General features: G+C 40.1%; 1 protein-coding gene across 1 annotated transcript in view; it reads right to left on the reverse strand.

The window, feature by feature from the left end:
- Positions 1-7380: 7380 nt before the first annotated feature.
- LOC115572498 (cadherin-18-like) overlaps positions 7381-16342 on the reverse strand; it is a 221630-nt gene continuing 212668 nt past the window's right edge. Inside the window, exon 12 of the mRNA XM_030402641.1 lies at positions 7381-16303. Within this exon, the coding sequence (XP_030258501.1) occupies positions 15648-16303 (656 nt within the window). The 3' untranslated portion in view covers positions 7381-15647. The remainder of the gene's footprint in view (positions 16304-16342) is intronic.

Consider the following 16342-nt stretch of genomic DNA (forward strand, 5'->3'; position numbering starts at 1 on the left):
TCATTCATTTATTTCAGCATTTATTTATTCATTTATTTATTTATTTATTTATACATTTATTTATGCATTTATTTATTCATTTATACTTAAGTTAGGTTTAGTCCTCCATACTTTGCTTTGGTGGTGACAGATGGTAAGGTTCGTGTTTTATTAGCATATCATCAGTCAGAAATATTTGGTGTGTAGTACTTCGGTTGAACAGACTGTGTACTTCCACTGCGTTGAGAATCTACTCTGTTGCAGCTCCGGCAGTCCAGACCTTTCAGTAGCAGATACGCAAGGCTTCTATTTCTGTCGGTTGCCAGAGCATGGCGCATTAATTCAGTTGAATTCAGCAGAGAGCAGACAGGAAGACAGACACCAAAACAACAACATAATATCCAGTTAGTTTTCATAATAAAACACAAAGTGACAAATCCAAGCACTTCTTCTAATCCTTCGGTTGGGAAGACTTGTTGTTGTGTTTATAACATATACATACAACTGCAGTCGTGCGTGATTCTGTAATTATCGCGGGAACTTCTCAGTCTGGCGGCTCCAGCTGTTTGGCAGTGCTACACTGTGCTGCATTCAAAACGGAGCTGGTGGGAGGAGCTGTTCCACACATACATGCAACCAGTGGAATGCCGGGGTAAGTCTCTCTTTCATTTCTCCCTCCAGATGTGAGCCTTGAGCTGCCTTTTCCAATAGGTCTGACACTTCTGGTGAAGGAGGTTGGTGTATGGACTAAGGCACATTTGCCAAGTAGAGAGCAACACTGTTTAGAAAAAGTCCCCCCGTTTCCCCATGAAACCATTAACCCCCAATTTCCACTGGATACGTCTCCGCTGCGTTGCGTCTCCGCCACGCCAGCGGAGCAGATACGTTTCACTTTAGTCCATGTGCCAATCCCCACCAGGTACGCTGCGCTGCGTATCTGCTCCGTCCCAGCTCAGTCCGGAGCCCTCCGGCACAGATACGCAAGACTTCTATTTCTATTCTATTTTGTTTTTTTCGTTTTCTCTGCTGGTTATGTGTTCGGCCCAATTTGTCTTTCTCCAGCTCTTGTCCCAATGTGACCAGCTCCTCCAGTGTGGTGATCCCACAGCTTCTTCAGTAATGTCTGGCATTCAGTGGCAGCACAAAGTACAGTACTTGTAATCAAAGTCACTGATACTCTCACCCTCACCTTGAACACATGTTCCCACTCTTTCTGCCAGCTCAACTTCAAAACGCTCCAACAGGAAAGTATAGAGAAATTTGGACTAAAAATCTGTCCAAGAATGTGCAGGCACACGAGCAAGCCTAATTCCCCCATGAATTTGCATTCCAAACCAGACAGACGGTGGACTCTCTGTCATGACATTGTACATGCAGACGACAAGCAATACTGCTGGGGGAGTGATGATTGGGCCTTAGTAGTGGACGCATCACTTAACAGAGGAAACAGCACCACCTGAAGCAAGCAGAGGCAGCGTCATGTCTGAGTCTCCACAGAAATCCATGTCCAATAATAAATTATTTGTCTTTGGAGAACCATAGTTTTGATAAGGTTGCTTTATCATTCCAGTGTCTAACATAAAGATTTCTGTATCTGGTCCTATCTTTAGTCCACGTGAGAGATTCTCAAAGATGTCCGTACTGGGGCCATTGTTTGCTAACACACAATTCCAGTTATTTTTTCAACAAAGACAAAGTCACCAAAACACAGTGTGCTTTTGTTTTCTCTTCCGTGGTCCTTCCTGTAATTGCTCAGTGAGCCTCTTTTTATTTTTATTTTTTTATTGTATTTATTTATAAAGATAAAGAGAAAAAATATTGTTTTTTTTGTCCCATTGAATGTTTTGTTTTACAACATAAATTGGTATTTCAGTTAATCCGAGTTCTCTTGTTGTTGGGCACCATTTTTTTCCCTAATGTTTGCTTTCTGGCTAATAGCTAAGCCAAACGGTTCAATCAACTGATTGGACTAGTTTTTAGCAGCATGATTACATTTAAACCTATTATCAGAATCAAACACCATGGAGGACAGATATGCTCAAGACACACATGCCCCTGAATACACTTCTGAAACACACACACAAAAAAAACAAGAAGACAAAGAAATACAGATAAAACTAACAGTTTCTGTGAATGCTTGTTTTTGGTCGTTCATGACAACACACTTGTGAATATTGTGGAATTAACATGACACAGAATACCTGGGCAGGTTGAGTGATCACTCGCTGGCATCAGATGCCATACTGAAGGCTTAAGTTAAACATAAAAAAAAGTAAGGAGCTGAACTTCCCTAAAAGCAGGTAAATCAGAGCCAGGTAATTGGTTGACAGGGCTGGTGGGTGTGTTGAGGTGAGTAAAAAATAAATAAATAAGTTTATCCTGTGCTGTTAAGTCCTATCTGGTGCGTCCTATTTACTAATGTAGTGAACAACTTCTCTGTTACTTAATAACCTGATGGGATTAATTATTAAATAAGCATGTATCCATAAAACAGCTCATCCTCATTGAAGAACCAATTTAAAAAACAAACAAAAAAAAACATAGATTTTGGTAAGAGGGAACTGGAAGTTAAAAATTGCTAACTCATTTCCAGGTGTTAGGACTCATTACCACACCACTCTATTACTCAAATCCTCAAGCGTTGTCAGAGAAACTGAGTAATACCTTGTTAATAAAAAAAAAAAACAACTTTAGATTTTCATCTCAAATCACATTTATTTGGCAAGAGGTCATGGTATCAGCTGGATAATGGCCTTCCCATGTCAGTTCTTGCCTCCATTAATGGCTGTCAATGGACCTCTCCTTGTGCAAGATCCCTCACATCAGATGGACATGAACAAGTAAACACAGATTTGTAAGTTTTGGAATTTATTGTATCTCCTGTTTGTGCCTTTGTTATTTTCAAATGTTGGAAATATAACTGGATTTATTTAATGTGTCTGGCAGGGGTTTGGATATCCCATCAGTCAATGCGCTGTTACAGAGCTGGTATTTGCAGTTTAGCCTGTGAAGCCCTGAAAAGCTGTCATAGCTCAGAACTACATTTACATTTCACATGAATTATTCATGTTTTCAGCCCAGTTGAGGGCACTGTTGTTTTCAAAGACAGTAAGTTCATCAGCCTATCTAATTACCTATTGAATAAATAAGCAGCACAAGCAGAGGGAGGGTGTTTATAATTTGTTGGGTGACACAAGAGCTTTTTTATTTTTTCATATGATATTGTGTTTCGAAACTTCCTCATTCCCTCTCTTTGCCTTAATGTAAGAAACTCTTAAGCAGCAAAACAAGAATAGGCAAACTGAATATACTCAATTAAATGTGAAACAAAAGAACATGCTGCATGATGCCAAAATTAATAAAACAAATCTGTTGTGGTCATTTTCCATGATTTAGTGCAAGATAGTATTGTGTAAAAAGGCTGGATATAATAAAAAGCCCAGCAAATTCAAATTACAACAGTATAATAGAAACTGTTTTAACCACTGAAATAACTTTACAAATACTTTCAAAGTGATTTATTTACGTCCTTTATCGGGCCTCAAGGGATGAGCTATGTAGGTATACCAACAGGCGAAAAATTCTGGAGCAGAACCACAAATCCCTTGATGGCTATAAAAGCTGCACTCCAAGGCATTTAAAGCCAGTTATTACTCATGGTATACTGCTGTGGGCCAATTAAAAACTTTTCAGGCTCTTAATGTCAGGTATTCATTTTCCAGTTAATTCACTGAAAGCACTGGGAAACAAGGAGGAGGAATGAGTGAGCAAGAAGAAAAATATAATAGTTATATTAGTGTAGACAGTAGGTGATTTGAGGGGGGATGCCATCCCCCTTGTTAGCAAAATTACCAATAAGCATCCCCCTTGTTAACCTGCCATCACTCTATCCGCTAGAAGCAGTGTTTTACAAATCATAAGCGGTCGCGATCAGCTCCGATGCACAGTGGAGTCACGGCTGCTTCGCGATCCGGCTGCCTGGTTTATTTTTGACGGAAGCTGCAACAAACTGCACAGAGCAGAACGCGCCAATAGGAAGTCAGAGACACAGGAACAGCATAGAGCATGCGGTCAGTTTTTTAAATAAAACACCCTGTACAGACTCCTGATTGTATAAAAATGAAAAAAATTACCAGATCAACAAAAGTTTGCTATTAATTTTCCAAAACCCAAATGTTACTTTTTGTTATCATTTTTAGTGTGTCTTTTCAGAACATGGTGGCTATGTTATGTTGCCAATTGTCATTTTTGTGCTGGTTTTTAGTTTAACCTTTAGTGAGGTAGTGTCAGGCCTAGGCAAAAATGAGGACTCAGGTGCAGACAGAGAACGGTGAAAAGCAAGCTTTTATTCTGATACCCAAGTATCGACTTCCGTTGATGTGACAACTCAACAGGCTATGAACTCTATACTCGTCTGAGCAGACGAGGGACTAAGAAAACAAAACGTGGCACAAACACCAGAAAAAACAGAAAACGCTCCCGAGGGAGGAAAACACAAAGGCTTTAGCTACTCTGATCTGAATACGACAAATAAATCTATGAAATGTTAAACAACAGAAATCGCTCTCAAAAGAGGATAAAGCAAAAGGCTATAAACAGAACTGAGCTACACTGAGCTATTAAAATTACAAATCAAAACGCTCCCGGGGGAGGAAAACACAAGATACTAAGAAATTAACTGAAGCACAAAAGAACACGCTGACCAAAATTTAAACAGTAACCAAAATCACTCAACATCGGAGGAATACTAGAATAAACAGAAAATCAAGCAAGACAATACTTCTCAAACTGTGGTAAGGCTGTGAGTCGGGGGCTGGAGGTACATGACAGAACGAAATACTCTGGCGACGAGACAGGGGAAGACACAGACAATATATACACCAGGGAAGGGAGCACAGGTGGAAACAATCAGGGATTAGGGGAGACGTCAGACCGGTGACACGAGAGGAAGGGCAAGTGACCTGAAACGAGAGGAGAGTTACTTTTCAAAATAAAACATGAAATCCACGAGACAAAAAACCCGAGACAGGACAGCCCTCACCGCGGTGTGACAGGTAGCTGTTACATTTCTTGACACCAGCTGTTTTATCCCCCATTAAAGGAGTCATCACCCGGAAATCGCAATTTCTCTCGTTAAATCATGCATTGGTGTTGGACCTCTGTTGAAACTTGCCTGAAAAGCTGGAGTCTGAAAGTGGCTTATTTTTTTCGCTTTGGCTCTTTTTCCGAACAGGAATAGCGCACAGTAGTGCGCGTTCCTAAAGCACGAGATTTTGACTCTGCTCCTGTGGTGACGTTACCACAGGAGGCTACTTGCATATGCATCGGCTCACAGCCGTCCTCAGCCAGAGTGAGCAAGCCGAATCTGCTTATTTCTCTGTCATTTTCACGCCATAAATCGTCACCGCCAGCATTAAAACTCAGGTCTTACATGTAAAACACGAGTGTGAAAAGTAAGACGGAAAAAAAAAAATTTACCATTCAGAGACATCCTGCTGTAAACGTGTCTCTTCCACCGTCTCTGCCTCTTCACTCTCCTGTTCGGTTTCCGACTCTGGCTCGTACATAAATGCCTGAATTCCGTGAGGTTCGTCATTTAGTGTGTGCGCCATGACAGGGGGCTGTTTATGTTTTGGAGTCTGTGTGTGCATGCAGGCTCGCCCCCCATTCCGGCTCTGTCCTTCCTGCGGCCAATCAACGCGCGCCTCATTACATATTAATACAATGCACATCCGGACCGGTCAAAACCTCGCGCATAATCTCGCGTGAGAAAGTCGCGGTATGAAAAAGTGTCAGAACAAGCTCTATGTTTGATTTAAAAAAAAAATAATAAATTCTAATAAGTTTTAAGAGGGTTATTGATCCAAAGCGATCCAAGAGGGACTGGATATATAAAAAACCAGGTGATGACTCCTTTAAAACACACCCTTGACAAACTATGTCATTACACCAATTTTTAATTACCCCAAGCATTTTTTAAATATAAGATATTAAAACCTTGTAAATCAGCCGGTAAATTGATAAAGCCAAATACCGATAAATCGGTCGGGCTCTGCTGTTTTGCACAATGTTCAATGTGTAGAAGGAAGAATTTATAAAATTCCAAGGGGTCATGTAACTTAAAATAACCCTGTTTGTAGTGTATTGTAAGAAACCTGAGAAAACCCTACCTGAATAAACTCAGTCCACTTCATACAATTTAAAGGTGTATTTACTCATTACTTTAATACAGTTATAAAAATACAATTGTGGTAGAGCGAGAAGGAAGATAACTGGATAAAATGGAATTGTAGAATTAGAAATGTCACAGTTATGGTTCAGGTGTCCTGCAACAATGTCCTTTGGGAGTTGTACATAGGTGTTGGGGCAGGGTGGTGCTCCCATTGGATCGTCCCCCCTATTAAAAATAACAAATCACCTAATGAGTGTAGGTGTAGGTTGTGTCGATCTGCCCAACCAGATCTAACGATGGAAAATAAGACAAAGCTTTGGCATTTTTCAAAGATTGAACATATGGATCAAAAATGAATCAACACACATAAGCAAACTCTTTTCTGAAATCATTTGTCTTTTTATTCACTGATAAAAATATACACCAGGGAAAATAGGCTTGATTTCTTCCATCCTCCTGATTATTCCTCAGGCAACTTATTCATCCATTACCACTCAGAAAAGATCTGAAAAGAAAACAGCCTCCTCACTGATTTCAGTCCAATGAAAAGATGTATGCTCAGGTACAAATTTCCATAGAATCACAGAAGTCAGCAAGGTTAAAAGGACAATAAGAGACAGAAAAGAAGTGGATGGGAAGTCTTGTCTGACCTTGAAGTTGACACGAAACCTGAAAGATTTCAATAATTAACCTGTCACCAGTCTTTGCCTTGTAATGTCCGTGTCCCCTACCTGTCACTGCAGCCTTGTCACTCCTCAAAATGGATACCTGTCAGGTGTTTTCATACACATGGACTGGAAATAGTAAAGTCAACAAAAAGCCTTTTTTCCGTGCAGGAACATGATTAAATAAAATGCAATGCGCTATTTTTTTGTTGTGAGGGGTACTTACTGTTCACTGCCCGACTTTGCATACTTTGGGGATTTCTCAGGGGATCACTGCCATTACAAAAGGGCAAGGACATGATACCTTTTAAAGATTTTAAAGGCCCTTGAGGTAAATTGGTGATTTGTGAGATGGGCTATATATACATGTATGTATGTACATGTATGTATGTATGTATATATATATATATATATATATATATATATATATATATATATATATACACATATATATATATATATATATATATATTTATATTTATATATATATATATATATATATAGATAGATATATAGATATACATGTGTGTGTGTGTGTGTGTATACAAACTCAGTTTAAATTGATCATGGTGGTCAAGGCAGATTTATTGTCAGGACAGAGTAAAAAACAAATAATTGAAAAAATAAAACTTAATTTTACTACTGCACCCATATTGAGCAATGAGCTAACCACTAAGTACTTTGTTGAATGAACAAACAAGTCCAGGCCTCATCAGTGTTCGGGGCAACACATTCTCTCTCCAAGCTCGTAAAATACAACAGCTTGTTCAGTGGCCTTAAGCTTAAAACTATTCAGTAAGTTAGAAATAATACATACAGTATGCAATGTCCAGTGAGGCTTCCAAAACAAAGCCTGATAACAAATGGTTCACATATGACATATTAAGACTTTTAGACTGCTACAAACATTGTCATAGCGTGGTTTTGGCACAGAAACATCTTGGTTAGGTCTAGGCTTAAAAAGTACTTAAGTAAAAAGATCACAATCCAGGTTGAAGGGACATTATATAACCATTTTACCGTAAAATAACAGCTTCAAAATCATTAAATGTTACAGAGACTTGTAATAGAGGAAATGGTGTCTCTGTCTCAGCCACTCTGTCCACCAGTCCTTTGTTTCTGTGCTTTATAATTTTAGTGAGAAGGTAGCACCACTGTGCGTAACACTTTACAGCAGTATATCACACAGTTTGGGGAAACTAATTTACATTTTATGTCGAAAATGTTCTCTGGTTTTCCCTCTGATGTTCTACGACCATTTTCCATCAACTGATTTACTAGGATTCCTGGAAGCAACATATAACTGTTGCAGTGTGTATTTCGATAGAGGTTAAGATGTTAGCATATTAGAGCCGAGTGTTAAGGTCTCTGGTTCAGGTTGTCTCTGTTGTCTCTGTTACTGATCTTAATTGTGTGCAATGCTTGTTCAGACTTTAACTGTGCCTTTAAATACCTACCCATGCACTTCAAAAGATAGGTTTACAAGATTTAGCATTGCTATGATATGCTAAGTTTAATTTGTAGTTAGCACGCACTGTTACATTACATCAATACAAATAGGAATAGCCCTGGGATGAATTACTATGTTACACAATTTTCTACTCATCACTTAGGTAACTTTCTTTAGAAGCGCTGTGTTACATGACGTCACCTTCCTAAAATTATTTTTTAATTTTTTTTTTTGACAAAAATGTTGGTTTTTTTTGGCCTAAATCACCTTCTCATGATGCTGCCCAACTTCGGTAAAACCGCCTACATCCTCAGTTGAACAGATCATGTGATTCTACCCCTGTAGTATAATGGCCTATGTCAACAGTGTGACTTAGGCTATTTTATTTTGCCTAGGCCAAAAGACAATGCTACTTAGGCCATTTTCACAAGCTTTTCAAGATGGTGGGTGTTTCAAGACCGAAAATCTACTGCTCCATCACTGAAGTCATATCCATGATTCAGGCAGCTTGTGCACACCTAGGGGTGCATGCACACCACTTTGGGAATCCCTGATGTAGCTTAATATAGGTGACCACAAAGCAATGAATGTTTTTCAGAATGATCACACATTTGTGACCGTACACCTCAAAGGGTTGAAATGTGTTTCCTTTTTGGTAGGAGATGCACTTGACAATTCTGACACCAATCAGGCCTCATCCACTGAAAATGACAATGAGACCCTAACCCATGAAGAGGACATATCTGACGATGATGACGTCATCAGAGATCCAGACTATACCCAGACTATACCCCAACCTGTGTCCTCTGCCCTTGAAAAGGAAGACTCCAGAACAGGAGCATGAGGATGAGGATGTTGATTTAAACAAACTGGCCAAAAGGAAAAGAGATAAACGCCTTAGTCCGGGAACATGTAAGCAAAATGAATCCAAGGAGAAACGTGTCAAAGGAATGCCACACAAGAACAAAGGTGGCCAAGAAATATGTGCAAAGGCTATGGGTCCTCCCTGCAACTCAAAGTTCTGTCAGCGAGTCTCAACTCAATACTGCCAAGTCATTACAGAAGAGCAGCGGCAGTGGATATTTCAGAAGATTTGGGCAATGAACACCTGGGAAGAATGTAAGTTATACGTCACAGAACCATTACAGACTGGCTGAACAAAGACGCCATCGACCGTGATGAACAAGCGGCAGCGCCACCGTCTAAATCTGGACCTAAGAATGGCAAGCAAGCAAAGCTTGAAACTGATGTCAAGGATTTCCTTAAGGACTGGTTGAGGGACCTGCCCACTGTTGATTCACACTACTGCAGAAGCACAGAGACCTATAAAGACAAGAAGTTCCTTCACCCAAGCACAAACATCTCCCAACTACAGCAGGAATATCAACAGGCAGCTGCAATTGCTCGAGTGAAGTTTGTTTGAATACAATATTTCACAGATGTGTTCCATGAAGAGAACTATTCTGTATTCATTCTGCGAAAACACCAGTGTGATGTTTTTGTTTCATTCAAGCATGGGAATATCAGTAAGGCAGGTCCATAACTTTACCCTCTTCAACTTGAGATCAAAGGAAGGGTACTGCTACATTTGGAGGCCAACCTGAGTAGCGAGGTATTTGTACACCTTCAATATCACCATTTTGAAGGTGTGATCAAAGACCATCCAGAGCTCAGGGAGATCATAGAGTGGAGCGATGGTTGCGGTTATCAGAACCGCAATGCATGTGTGGCGAATGCATTCTCTGAGCTTGCAAGGAAATATGGGGTACTAATAACACAAGCCCTATTCACACAGGAGAAGATGCATAAAAGCCACAGCCGCAGTTCGCCAATTCTCCGCCGATGGTGATTCACACAGAGCGTAGCAGCTCCGCCTTAAAGATGAACCGCCGTGAATTCACACAGAAAGCTGGCGCTGCGGCTCCTAAAGAGGCGTGACGGTAACGTCGTGATGATGACATTAGTGTGTTTTCAAGGTATTTCCCTGCTGTCCCCCCTGTCAATCTCGCGAGGACGGAGGCTGTTTTCCGGGGGCTAAGTTCACAGAAGTCTCAGTCCGGAGGGTTGATTTATTCGTGATTTACTTTCATCACAAACACTCGGTGACTCAATAATATGGCCCTGAGGTGTATCAGGGCCGGAGCAAAATTTCACCCCTCTTCCTGTCTTAGAGATTTACACTGAGACGGAGGCGGGGAATAGGCGTACTAAAGCCGCACCCAAATGCCAGTGTGAAGGGAGCTACAGAAATACCTCGTTGCAGGGCACACACAAATGGAGTGCTACAGCATGCATAGTACTATGAATGCAGAATAGTTACGGATATATTCACCCCGAGAGACTACGTTATCATACTACAGACTGCAAGAATCAGTCCCTCATTTTACCGTGATGAATTCCTGAAACTGAATGGATCTTACTTCAGTAGCATCAGACGGGCCAAAAAAGCTGGAGATTCGACTGTGCATGACTTGTGGGCTCTTCAGTTTAGCAGTGAAGGCAAGGTCCATTTCAAGATGTCCTTCTCGGAGGACTCTGCGTGGGAAGCACTGCCACAGAGGGTACAGGTGCCAAATGAGCTGATGGCATGGATAAGAATGTTTCTATGTGCTCTGCCAATCAAGGAGAGAAAGTTCCAGGACCTCCAGTCAATGAAACACATCATGCCCATCGAGTGTCATCCCTTCTTTGACAATTTGCCACATTAATAGGCATCAGTCAAGAACCCAGCAAAGAAGAGCTAAAGGGAGACGTGAGGAGATGCACATGCCTCCTCAGCATTATGTTTAGTTAGTTTGTTGGTTATGCTTTATTGTTGACAGATTTGAATGTTTAAAATTGCATAAGTCACAAAGGCATGCTCAAAAAAGTCATTTATTCCTCCTATGTTACAAAATTGACAGACATTGTTATCAGTATGTCAGTAGTCATCTATTGTCATAACCTTTCTGAGTGAAATTATTTAAAAAATATCATGTATTTAATATTTGGTTCAGTTTTTTGTGTTTTCTGAAAAACCTGAAAAAATTACTTAAGCCATTATTTTAGGAAGGTGACGATAAGTAAGATAAATTGGCCTTACTTACTTAACACAGTGTTTCCCAAAGGATTTTATGAGACTAAGTGGGTAGACTTTGGACTCTCATAGGGATCGGCAGGGCTCAAAGTAATTTTGCACTTTCTTAAAGTTAAATGCATCAATCTGGTGCACATTTAGAGACAAATTGAGAGGCTTTGTCATAAAGAAAAAAAAATATCATAGAAAATAATACAATATAACACTATGCTTTTGCTCTGCTGCCTGTTGATCAGTCTAGTCACCACAGTTCCCGATACTATACAGCTTTGGCTATACAATGTTAACAGAAGCAGAGGTTGTAGTCTATAGCCAATATCAATCTATTGGGTTCAATCTTGTCTAGAGCTGTGACTAAACAATCATTGTCTTGTTTTAAAATTATGTGCACATACGCAAGACAAGACCAGACAGCCTGACCAGGGAGAGATGAACAGCAAGCTAGCACATCAACTCAACATTACTGTTATTGGAAGAGTTTACCTGAGAGCTGTTCCTGTAAGTCTTTGTGTTTTTTTTCTTTTTATGACCGAAGGATATTTCTGCCTCATTCAACTTGTAAACATTGACACACCACTCTATTACAAGGGGGAGGCTGTACTTGCAGGCCTCAGACCAAGGTATGTGCTTGTGTGTGAGAGAGAGAGGGGCTACCATATTAATGGATTAGGAGTATTAAAAGCCTTAAGTTTTAACCAGAAGATTCCTCAGTGTCTGACAGAAATAGAGATACAACACACAGCCGAAAAGTGCAGAAAAATGTAAAGATGATATAATCTTACAGAAAAATGGGGTTCACAAAGTGTACGGTATCACTTTGAATTATGTTCATATTGTACCATTCCTCACTTTGATTTATGTCTAGTGCCAGCATACCCTTTTTGCAGCACTACAGAATGTAAGGGTGTTGAGAGTGCCTGCCCTGTCCTGAGTTCACTTCCTGTCACACACCTACAATTAACATTTGCTTTTCTTTTACTGTTATCACAATCGTCTTGTTTTTGTGGGTCTTTGTTGCTTTACCCTCATCATATTTTAATCATAGGTAACATTATAATTAATTCCACATAAACTATCATTCAAGTGACTATGAGGAGCCTTGAAGTGTTTATGAAAAAGTTTCTGATTTCTCTGATGATTATAAATGACCCATAAGAGCAAACAAAACCAGCAGTGAAAAACTGCTATTTTTACATAGTTATTATTAATGCCTGTGCTAGGGTCCTATCATATATCACATATAAAATCAAATATAAATTCATTACCTCATTGCAAGCCCATCCTGCAGTCTCTGTCTTCGAAAACAAATGCAATTGAAACTTGTTATCTAAATTAATTATGTTAATGAAACTGAAAACATCCACATGAAAAGTATATGAACCCTATATTTATGCTATATGTTGTCTATCATAGGCTGTAGACCTAATTGTTTTGATATTTCCCCTACAGTAGGTGATTCCCTAGGAGCCCAACATTTTTGGAATTTGCCTTAAAAAATTTTGCTTTTTTTTAATTACAAGTATCGGTGTCGACAGCTGTGATGTTGGCCTTCTATTACATGCACATAAGGGAACTGTAAAAGCATCGAGTTGCAAACCATATTTACTTGTAATGCTAGGCAGTGACCTCCAGCAAAAGTAGTCATTATTAAGGCAGCAAAGAGCGATGTCAGGTTAAGGAACAGAGTGGTGTGAGTGAGTAGCTCCATTCACACTGCCCTTTGAGTACGGGGATCCTGCGCCAATTCTCTGCATCCTCCTCTGTATGAAAGTTTCAGATGTGGCGAGGGGGGAAAGTTTGCGGCAGCTCTGATGTGCCCCTGGAGGTAGTATCAGAGGCGCAGCAGAGGCGAACTATAGCTGTGTGAATGATAAGCTGTTACTTTTTTGAAAAAAATCAACGCAACAGCAGCCTTTCAGCCCTCCTGACCGAGACTTCAGTGAACTTGGAAACAGCGTCAGACAGCCTCCAATTTAATGATGGTGATTATGTAATTATGCAATTTAGAGCGAAAAATGTAACTTTGTCACTTTCCAAGATGTTTGGCGGGTCAGGATCTCAATCACAACACATTATAACAGCATCCATATGATTATAAACAGTCAACAGGTACGTGTTTCGATCAACAGGAGGACACCGGGGAAATACACAGACATCATCATCATGACGTGTACTGTCACGCCTCTTTAGGCTCTGCAGCGCCCGGTTGCTGTAAGAATTGACACACTGGTGTGGCTTAACACCGGAGCTGCTTGGTTGTGTGTGAACAAGCAAATGCAGAGAATTGGCAAACCTCCACTGTGGAGATAATGCGGCGTCTCTGTGTGAAAAGGGCTAGTAAGTAGAAGAGCTACAAAGTCTGCATAGGGAGGTTGTTGGGGCAAAGGTTTGCTTAAACAAATGCAGGACTTTCACCCAAGAGAAAACCATTTGTGTCTAGTGTTATATCAAACGCAAATGGTGAGTTCTTTTTACTTACTAACATAGTTACGTAACAAAGTTGGATGTTTAATTTAACATGGTTATTTTTGTTACTGAAGTTATAGAAGAAATTTAGTTATGTAATCCCAAACAATGATGTTTTCCTTAATGTAACCAAGTAGTTTTCTTGCCTTAACCTAACCAAACTGTGGGTGTATGCCAAAGGACTGATATGTCTGTCCCTGGTATGCTGCAACGGTCATGATGTTTTGGGAAATGTATTATGTTGTTTTGGGAGTCTCTGGCAATCGACCTGTTTGGTTAGTATGAGGATATAATAGAGCAGTACTTCCCAAACTTTTTTCTAATCGGACTATATTTTTTAAAATGACAAACAATTTTGACCCAATTCACACAGAACAATATGTGCATAAATAACTGTTCCGGGCCATTTTTACTGACATTTCTGCAGCACCTGATCTTGAATAGGTAAACCAGTCACTTCAAAGAGATTGTGACAAAAATCACGATGTTTTAAGCACCTTAATCCAAATATGCCAAATATATATATATAATATACATAATAATATATATAAACATGAAAATAAACGTGAAATAAAACCAAGGATGTCAGATGTGCTCCAGGTACTGGGGATTTTAGTTGCATTCCGTGACTTTCTCTCCCAATGACCCTCCAGAGTAGCACTCTCGCTCTGAAACCTCCTGATTTATCTACCTGTTTTAAGTAAAAAGGGAAGGGAAGAAATTTAGCAAATTTAGTCAAATAAAATCTTCTGTGAATCTTTTTCCCATCTCTGGGAATGTCAATGTTAGATATATCACAGGTTCATGAGGCATGACCTCATCTGCTAATGATGAATATCCTGTTGGTGATATAAGGTTGAAACAAGGAAGAAACAGCTTTAGAAAGAACAAAACATTTTTCTAACAGATTGCGACAGTTCTGCTGTTGATGATGTTAAAAGCTTTGCCTGAATTGCAAAGAATGGTACAGTAACTACTTCTAATAGCTTAGGTTACAGGTTTAGATCCTGCATTGGAAAAAATAATTAGGAGCGATTACCATACAATTACCAGGCAATTTAGTCTGTCATTGGGCTCAGAGCAATTTGGATTAGCTAACTCTCTCTAATCTCCATCTTTAAAGCTGACACTACAGGATCTTGTCATTATGGGCATGCAAACACATTGAGGGTTCCATTACCTGAAAGAGTAAAAAAAAAAGAAAAAACATTTTTCAGGGGAAATGTCAATGGCTTTCTTTGGCATTGAGAACATCAGTGGGATCTTCAGCTATAACTAGATCTTTATTCATAACTACCACTCAAATGACTGTCAGCCTAATTTTTGTCTTGAATAACAAAGACATCTGCCATATTCTCATTATTCAAGCCAATGGATGATTGGTGACCTGAACCCCTAACTAATAACTGTATTTTCAGTAACAATGAAGATCAAGACCAGAATCATTTGGACTGACCACTTGCTGTACCTTTTCCAATAACACAAATAACAAGCAGAGCAGATGGAGAAATCTATTTGCGAATTGACCTGATCATCTTAACACTCGGATCTTCTCTGTTTGCATTCTGTTCCTCATTTCAGAAAAAAGCACTTGAGCTATGATGTCTCCCACAAAACCTCCCTTCAGCTTGTGTGTTCTTCTCTCTAGTTACTTGTACAATGGTGAATGGCTTTACTTATCCTCTGATATTTCACATGATATAACAGTTTCTAAATGCCAGCTTTTTGAAGTAGTAGTTTTTACACCCTTATGCCAAGGGTGAAGTGGCACAAGTAAAAAGCATTCTTTTTCAACAAATCTGGCAAAAGGTTAAAAAAAAGGGGGGAACAAAGAAAACTTTAGGTGTCAGGGTGAGCTTTGACCATCGCAAACTGCTCTCCAACAATTCGTTCCAGTGTTTGCCTCTCTGGCTCCCAGTCTTCCAAGTCGGCATAGTTCAATTCGGGCACTGCTGCATTCAGGCCCAAAGAGCTGACTGACCCAGCCAAGGACCCACGGCCTTCATAGGCGTATGTTTGAAGTGAGTCATATGGCGGGCCCCGTTTGTCAGAGTCTGCTTCAGCCACCTTCTGCTGGATAATCTGCTGAATGATGTCATGACTATCAAGCAGAAGCGAAGGCGCTGACTGACTGATCTCTTGCGGAAAGCAGTCAATGACAAACCAGGCAGGTTCTGACTCTGGGCTGTAGCTCCCGTAATCCAACTCCTGTGCTTTTCTTCTCCTCAACACCACAATCCCATCCTCCTCATCCTCTGCCTCATCCTCCTCTCCGTATAGGCTTGGTCCACATCCAAGGTAGGTGTGGAACTTCCTGCGATGCTCTGACACTTTGGGATTTCGTAGTGCAGCAATGTCAAAAGCTTCTGTGTCCTCCTCCCCTCCTCCCTCGTCATCATAGGTCACCACATTTTCTCTGATGTCCTCTTCAGAGAGAATCAAGGGCTCTTTACTTGCTTTCTTGTTTCGCAGCTGGGTGAACAGCATTATGATGGCTGGAGTAAGATGAGTTGGAGACATAAGTGAAGAAAGAA

This window comes from Sparus aurata, chromosome 21 (genome assembly GCF_900880675.1).
Source record: "Sparus aurata chromosome 21, fSpaAur1.1, whole genome shotgun sequence".
In the NCBI taxonomy this organism is placed as follows: Eukaryota; Metazoa; Chordata; class Actinopteri; order Spariformes; family Sparidae; genus Sparus; species Sparus aurata.